The sequence below is a fragment of the Taudactylus pleione genome, unplaced genomic scaffold (assembly GCF_031769625.1).
Source record: "Taudactylus pleione unplaced genomic scaffold, aTauple2 ptg000329l, whole genome shotgun sequence".
Classification (NCBI taxonomy): Eukaryota; Metazoa; Chordata; class Amphibia; order Anura; family Myobatrachidae; genus Taudactylus; species Taudactylus pleione.
The window spans coordinates 9,012,626-9,021,142 of NW_028284730.1; the positions used below are offsets into that span (position 1 = coordinate 9,012,626).

Below are 8,517 nucleotides of genomic sequence, written 5' to 3' on the forward strand. Positions count from 1 at the left end.
TGGCAAAACTAATCCAGATCCAAAACCAGGGGAGATCCTGATCTAAAACCAAAACACGGGGGTTGGCACACATCTCTAATATAAATATAAAATATTTCTTTTTTTTACACATAAGCTCCCCATCCCACACTGTGCTTCCATATCCCACTGTGCTCCCCCATCTGACACTATACTCTCTCATACCTACCTGATCCCACAATGTGCTCTCCTATTCACCATTGTGATCCCCATTCTACACTGTGCCTTCCCATTCCACACTGTGTGCTCTCCCATCCCCCACTGTGCCATCCCATCCCCACTCTTACATTATGTTCTCCCATCCCCCATCTGACACTGTGCTCTCACATCCCCCAACCCACACTGTGCTCTCCCATTCCCCCTTACACTGTGGTATCCCATCCCCCACTGCTCTCCTATCCCCCTTCCCACACTGCTCTCCCATCCCCCATCTCACACTGTGCTCTCCCATCCCCCATCACAGACTGTGTTCTCCCATCCCCCCTTAGACTGTGCTATCCTATCCCCCACTGCTCTCATATCCCCCATCCCACACTGCTCTCCCATCCCCCCTCTCCCACTGTGCTATCCCATCCCCCATCCCACACTGTGCCCTCCCATCCCCTCTCACACTGTGCTCTCCCATCCCCCCAACACTGTGCTATCCCATCCCCCACTGCTCTCCTATCCCCCATCCCACACTGCTCTCCCATCCCCTTTCAGACTGTGCTCTACCATACCACCTCTCACACTGCTCTCCCATCCCCTCTCAGACTGTGCTCTCCCATACCCCCTCTCACACTGCTCTCCCATCCCCACTCTCACACTGTGCTATCCTATCCCCATCCCGCACTGTGCTCTCCCATCCCCCCTCTCCCACTGCTCTCCCAACCCTCTCACACTGTGCTTCCCAATCCTAGCCCACATTTTGTATTCCCCCCCTCCCCTGCACTTACCTGGTGTTTCCTGGGCAGCTTCTGCTGAGTCCTGAGTGCTGCTGCTGCTGAGTGGGACTGGAGAGAGGTAGAGCACTGTGGTCGGGCGGAGCTACCTAATGACTGCTTCTATCTCGAGGAGTCATCAGGCAGCAGCCCCACTGCCACTACAGTGCTAAGCTTCACCAAGCCGGGCCCCGGCATCAGCCAGTACTAAGTGGCCGGCCCTGCTAGTTTATGCAGCATGCGGCTGCATGTAATGTCTCCCAGCCAGGTGGCAGATGGCCCCGTACATGTCTGTACCCTGCTGATCACTGCAGCAGCAGTGCAGGCAGCGGTAAACTTTGGGGCCCCCTAGGATCTTGGGCCCCAGTACAGTTGTACCCCTGGATGCCCCCTGTCACTTGGCCTGCTTCTAGAAGGACCTAGCATCCAATCAGAATCAAGCTATCAGCAACACCTCCACTTCTATAAACTAGAAATGTGCAGATCTACTATTCGGATTCATCTTATTGGCTATCCAAAATATGTGAGAGCCTGATTACCAATATGATGATAGACAGGGGACTGTGAGGACGCCTGGCGGTGGCTGCTCTGGCTGTTCATGGTGCCCCGGGAGAGTCAGGCAGTGAGCGTGGAAGGCGAAGCAGCGGAAGCGCTGGGTACCCCAGCTTAATGCCTGAAGCGATAGAGGGGAAAGTAAAGGGCGACACAAGGGGTGCTGGATGGGTGAAGTGAGAGAACGGAAAGAGGTATGGAAATTAAATAAAACCAAACTGCTCATCTCTACTAAAATCCTGCACTTTAGTAAATACACCCCTTAGTATATTTACCGCTCGCACAGTGGTGTATTAAGCATCCTTAGAGGGATGATAAGGGTGAATATTCATTCTCAGTGCATGTTGAAATGTGGTCAAATAAGGATTGAAATCTACAACAAAGAGGTAAATATAAATTTGACACAAGCAAAAAAGGCAAATGTGTTGATACAATACCACACTGCAAAAGTATATTGTACAATAAAAGAAGCAATGCTAGTGCCAATGGTAATGAATTCCAGGTCTTGGATGTACCTTTGTAGGTTAAGATTTCATGCCAAAGGAAGCTGCATACAACAACCCAGTTCACAAAATTAGAATTTTCTAGCAATTCAATATATGGAGCTGAAATTGAAAAAGTTAAACTGTTGAACCAATGTTGGGGTCCAACAGCGGGTCCTCCTTTATGGACGAGAAAACCAAAGACATTTGATTATGTACAGTATTGGTGTATTAAAAAACAATAACAGGATTTTCCAAGGTTTATATTTACATTTATTGATATTGATTCTCTATATAAAGTTAAAAATTCTTCATATACTGTTTTATTTTTGCAGTTGCTCCCAACACCTCCTTGTTCCTTAGACTGTATACCAATGGGTTTAACAATGGAACCACAGCCACATATATTAATGAGAGCAGTTTGTCATCTGATCTTGAGTGGTCATTTTCTGGTTTCATGTACAAAAAGATGATTGGTCCATAGAATAATATTACAGTGGTGAGATGGGAGGTGCAGCTGGAGAAAGCTTTACTACGTCCCTGTGAAGATCGGATCTTCAATACTGTTGAAATTATATATACGTAGGAAATTACAATGAGTAGATATGGCAGACATCCAATGAATACACTTTCTACTGATGTCAGAATGTCTCTGTTTGTAGAGTCACTAGCGGAGAGCATACTCAGTGTCTTCAGGTCACAGAAAAAATGGTCAATTTCATTTGAATGGCAGAAAGATAATGATGATGCAACCATTGTATGTACCAGGGAGTTCAAGATACCAATAAGCCAAGAGAAGGCAGACATCACAATAAGAACTTTTTTCCTCATGATCAATAAATACTGCATAGGCTTACAGATTGCCACATAGCGGTCATAGGCCATGCATGTCAGGATAAATATCTCAGCCTGTCCACATAATAAAAAAAAATATAGCTGGCTAATACAGCCATGAAATGAGATCTTGTGGTCTTGTGTTAAAAGGATAGACAGTAGTTTTGGGAGAGTAACTGAGACATAGGTGATATCTGCGGTGGAGAGATTACACAGGAAGAAATACATGGGAGTGTGTAACTGGGGCACGAGACAAACAAGCGTGATAATAATCAGATTTCCAATGGGTGTCATAAGATACATACATAAAATCCCAATAAAAATAAGCACGTATCCAGTGGTTGAGCTGGGGAAAGCTAAGATATGGAATTCCTTTACTGTACTAATTGTACAATTATTCATCTTGTCTGCCTAGAGAAAGATGTTTTACTTTTGGTTATTGATGCAGAAATGTAAGTTACCTTAACAGTTAAAAAGCTTACACGTCCAGTCACACAGGGGCTCCCTCATTGCATGAAACCTGGCTATTTGCAGAGTTGTACATATCTCTGTGGTCGAACCACCACTATCCTTAGCTGTAAAAGATGTGTCTGAAAATGGGCTATTTCTGCTTCCACACAGCTCTGCATAGCAAGCCATTGTGACAACATGCCCAGCGGTGCTGAAGCAGAGTTGTACCATACATGCCTACTCTCCCGGGAATCGTGGGAGGCTCCCGATTTTTCGGGTAACCCCCCGCGATCCCGGAAGAGTAGGCATATCTCCCGCATCCTGCCCACTTCCTAGTGAAGTGAGCAGGATGGGGAGATTTTACCTGAAATTATCGGGTCCGTCGGGAAGGGGCGGGGCTAAATTAGGCAAATCGTGTAATTTAGCCCCGCCCCCTCTGCAAATCACGGGGGTTTTCTGTAAAGGGGGTGGGGCCTAATGCTGTCTATCGTCTGGCCCCGCCCCCTGAAGAGGAGAGCAGCAGGTCCCCTCCTGCAGCTCCCGGAAAGCTGCCCAGCAATGTAGGTAAGTATGAGTTGTACACAAGTCATACCCCTTTCACATCGTAAACCTGGCTCTGACCTGGGATTTTGAAAATGGGCCCAACCCAGCTGCGACCCCTTTCACACTGCACCTTCGACCAGGGTTATTCCCCAACTGGCCCTGTTCTCACTGAACCTGAGTCAGCCCTGTAAAACCCTATGGATGTCAGTAAAATGTACTTTTTCAGGCTCACAAAGTTAAGATCACAAAAAGGAACAAAAGGGAAGGTTGGGGACTGCTCACGGCATTGCAGGAATCATGGCTGATGGATTACCACTGTGTAGCCCTGAGTTAACGAGCGTTTGTTCTTTACTGCTATTTGATTCAGCCAGTGAGAGCATGATACAGCTTCTGGCAGCATAGTGTACAGTTCACTTCTTCATCACTCCAATTATTAGCCATCACTGTAAAGAGAGTAGTGTTATTAACCCCTTTCAGACTACGAGAATGCTGTCTCTGCTGTTGTCTGCAGTGTGCTGTCTGTGTGTCTGGCTTCTGACATCATCAAGTGAGACCCAGGAACATCCAATCAGTGGTGTTTGCTGAGTCCCGGGTTGGATAACCCAGGTAGTGCCTGTTCACACTGCACTTCAACCCGACTTGTTCCTGTGTTCAACCCTGCTTGATTGCAGGGTTGAAATACCAGGTTGCTTGACTTTGTTTGGTGGAGTGTTCACACTGCATCTCAACCCAGGTCGGCCCGGCAATATCCCGGGTTATTTTTGCAATGTGAAAGGGGTATCAGTTTTGCAGACATCTCTGGTGCCAAGGGCATACATCTACAGGCAAATGGGTGTAACTAGATGGTAACAAGGTGTTCAAACATACTGTAGGTAGAGTTTGGCAAGTGCATGTCTATGGCATTATGAGCTACAGTATACAGAGTTATGCGTACATGGAGATAAGCCTGTTTTCAAGGATGGGCTGGTGCAAGCGTGCAGTAATAATGATAATAGCTATTAAACTAATACCTCTTTTCCACCAAAAACCCAGGTCCGACCTGGGTTTTTGGACATGGTTCCAACCCTGGTCAGACCCAGGTCAGACCCATTTATACTGCACCTTCGATCTGGGTTACTCCCAGGTCAGCCCTGTTCACACTGAACTCAGGTCTGCCCTGCTAAACCTGTGAGGTCATAAAAAGTGGGAGGTGAATGCTCCACAACCACCAATCAGCTCATTTTAGGCATGACCCAGGTCAGAAAACCCAGGTTGCACCGTTTACACTGCACCATTACCCGGGTCCATCCTGGGTCCAACCCTGGTAGCTACCTGGGTTGGATTGCTGGGTCACTTGACCTGGGTTATTTTTCAGGGATCCTTTTACACTGAGCTGTGACCCAGGTAGACCCAACAAAATCCCAGGTTTTTGCTCTGGTGTAAAAGGGGTATAAGTGTAAGCATGGGGGATATCCAACCCTAATAATACATACATACAGTACAACTTAGCATACTGGCAATTATACACATTTTCCCCCATGCGTGCACTGGGGCAGTACATATACACAACTTGTGTCTAGCTGTGCATCTGCTCTACAGTGACTAGATTACAAATGCATAGAAAGAAACCAAATGAAAGGAGTGATGGAGTTAGGAGAAACAAGGGATCATTATAAACTTCCTTGTGGTAACATGCAAAAATATATCTACCTTCCTAAACTTTTATTTTTTTCTTATAGCTGCAAACTATAGACTGCTCACTAGTGGCACTGCATAAGGGTAACTTTCTATATTTCTGTAATGAGGCCACTGCCCTCATATGATAACGTGAGTGATTTGGTGTCCTATGTACTAATAATCATGGAACTGCCAGGATTATTAAAGATCAATTTTGCAACGGATATTTTCATTTTAAATGAAAATATCCCTGATATTAAGGATCTGTTTCCCCACTATTAAGAATTCATTTTCATGCTATTAAGGATCTGTTTTGCGGTGGATGTTTTCATTTTTAATGAAAATATCCCCGCTATGTACAAAGAGAAACTTGCAGGGACAGTTGTTGTGGTAACTGGTGTCCCTGCAAGTTATATCCCTGGCATTTTGTAGAAGTCTTTCACGTTTTTGGAAGACTTCTCTGGGGAAAGCTGACACTGCGCATGCGCACTGTGTCAGCTTCCGCCGCCGGCCATAGGCTGCGGGAGAGAGATCAGAAGATCTTTCCCCTGCTCGTAATTCTCCATAGGTTTAAAGCAGTTTACACTATCTAAAGATGGTGTAAACTAATTTGGCCAAACTCCAAAAAGCGATCTGCAGTGCTAATTAGCACTTTGTTGGAGATTTCTGTGAAATATCCTGCATTGTGCTATTAGTACATAGCAACAATTCATAAAATTGTACCAAAACTGCAGTCTTGACATAATTTTATGAAAAAATAGCTTGATAAATGGGCCTCTTGGTGAGAAAAATATTGTTAGAACATTGACAAGTCTGGACAATTTTGTATACAAGATTACCAAGCGCAAATTATGAATATATTAATTTTGTTGTAGAGTATGGGGTAGATGTAGGAAACCTTACAAACAGATGGAGAGAGAGAAATTATCAACCAATAAGCATCTGTCATTTTTCTGACTGTGTTTGAAAAAATACAGGAGCTCATTGGTTGGTACTTTATCTCTCTCCACTTTATTTCTCTTCAAGGTTTGATACATCTCCCCCTTAATCTAATTAATTTTAATCTAAATGTAATTAGATATAGGAAACTGGTTACATTTGCAAACTAAGGGGCCCTTTCATTATGACATAATTGTCACTAGTGATAATGATGCTTTCAACTCGCTGCGAGTTTAAAAATAGTTTTGGAGGCATTCATCATGCCTCATTCATCATTCCTCAGTCATCATGCCTCATTCATCATGCCTCACTAATATAAGTATCACTTCCAAAAAAAGTTGCACAGTCAGCTTTTCAGAAAAGTTATACTTTTCCCCCTACAGGTGAGGAATCCATAAGGATTTCCTCACTGCTTCTGCCCCCCTTCTCTATACCCCGCTGTCTTTCACCCCCCCTCTCCAGGGGTCCGATCCGGCCCCCCTCACACCCCCTCTGTGTCCTCCAGTACCTGAACCCCCCCCCCCTGCGACCACCGCTGGTGTCCAACCCCCCTCCACAGGTGTCTGATTCCCTCCCCAGTCACCGTGGGTGTATTATCCAAGAATCAAACTAGCATTGATCCTAAAAGCAAAAGCCAGCTTGCTATGATTTGAATATTTTTGTTGTTTTAAAGTTTAGATTTAAACAGGCTGAGAAGCAGCTGCTTGTAAATGGATACACCCCTGGGACTACTGCTTAGTAAATTTACTATTTAGAGAGTTGATATCTGCTTCTCTGCATTTCCTTCCTAACATCATAAGATGTACCCTGTCATCTGCAAGTCTTGTTTTTTCTATCATTAGGTGCATACACACACAACGATTTAGTTAATGAACGATTTTAGTAAACGATTTTCTACCTTGAAAAAATGAACTAAAATCGTTTACTAAAGTTGTTCATTTACTATGTTCATTTAAATGTAATGAACGATTTTTATGAACTACAAACGATTTTTGCATATTAACTTAATGAAAATCGTTGAGTTGACAAGTCTGACTGAAATACAAACTACAAACTACAAACGTGAACGTGCTTGAACAATAATCGTTCATCGTTTGACTCAGAAAGTGAATGATTTTTTCAAACGATTATCGTTAAACGATATCGTTTAACGATAATCATTCAAAAAATCGTTGTGTTTATGCACCTATTGTCATACAACAGGACAGGTTACTACCATACACATGGTCAGTACAGTACATTCACTGCATGTTGCTGCGACCATTCCAACTGTCTGAATCTGTGTAAAAAGGGCTCCGATGTGAGTGGCCATAGCTTTTCTCATCCCAAATTCCATTGTGCTTAATCTGAGACTTTGTACATGTGCAAAACCAAGTCCTGTGCAGTTAATGTAGCAGTCTAGCATTTCTAGCACACTATGGGCTCTATTTATTAACATTATTTTTACTAAAATAAAGTGAAAAAGGGTCACGGGAAATGTGGAAAAGTGTAATGGGAAATGTGATCCGACCACAGTTACTAAAAATAAATTGTAAAAAAATACCGGGGGAAGCCCTGTGATAATAACGCCACCTGGAGGTGGCGTTATCCAGGGTCTCCCCCGGTTACCGGGCTCCCACTCTGCTCTAACGGGGAGAGCAGAGGCGGGAGCCGGTACCAGTAATCAGCTATGTGGTCTAAACAGACCGCAAGCTGATTACTGTAAAAAAAAGAAAAAAAAAATTAAACATTTTTTTTTTTACTTACCTGAATCCAGGGACCGGTGATCGGGCCTCCGGTGATGGCTCCTCTCCGGTCAGCTGGTCTCCCATAGTACACTGGGGCCCGGTCATCAGGTGATCGGGCCCCAGTGCAGTATGGGAGATCACCTGATCGGGAATCCAGGAGAAGATCACCGGAGGCCAGGAGGATGAAGGTAAGTGTAATGAAGGGAGGGGGGGTCGCGGGGGTCTGCGACCGTGGGGGGTGGGGCTTAGCGCCGGGGGGCGGGGCTTAGCATCAGTGGGGGGGTAGTAGCAGTGGTCGGTCGGCGCATGCGCGGGCTCTTAATCGCTGTATTTTTTTCCGAAAATACCGCGACTAGAGTGCGGATGGGATCCGCAGGGACAGAGCTTTATCGCAAG

At 44.9% G+C, this 8,517-nt stretch overlaps 1 protein-coding gene across 1 annotated transcript; it reads right to left on the bottom strand.

Annotated features, from left to right (window-relative positions):
* Nucleotides 1-2,272: 2,272 nt before the first annotated feature.
* Nucleotides 2,273-3,208, bottom strand: LOC148509329 (olfactory receptor 1G1-like). Its single transcript, XM_088443454.1, has one exon. It carries the CDS (start codon nucleotides 3,206-3,208, stop codon nucleotides 2,273-2,275), a length of 936 nt encoding a protein of 311 aa, XP_088299580.1.
* Nucleotides 3,209-8,517: the final 5,309 nt, after the last annotated feature.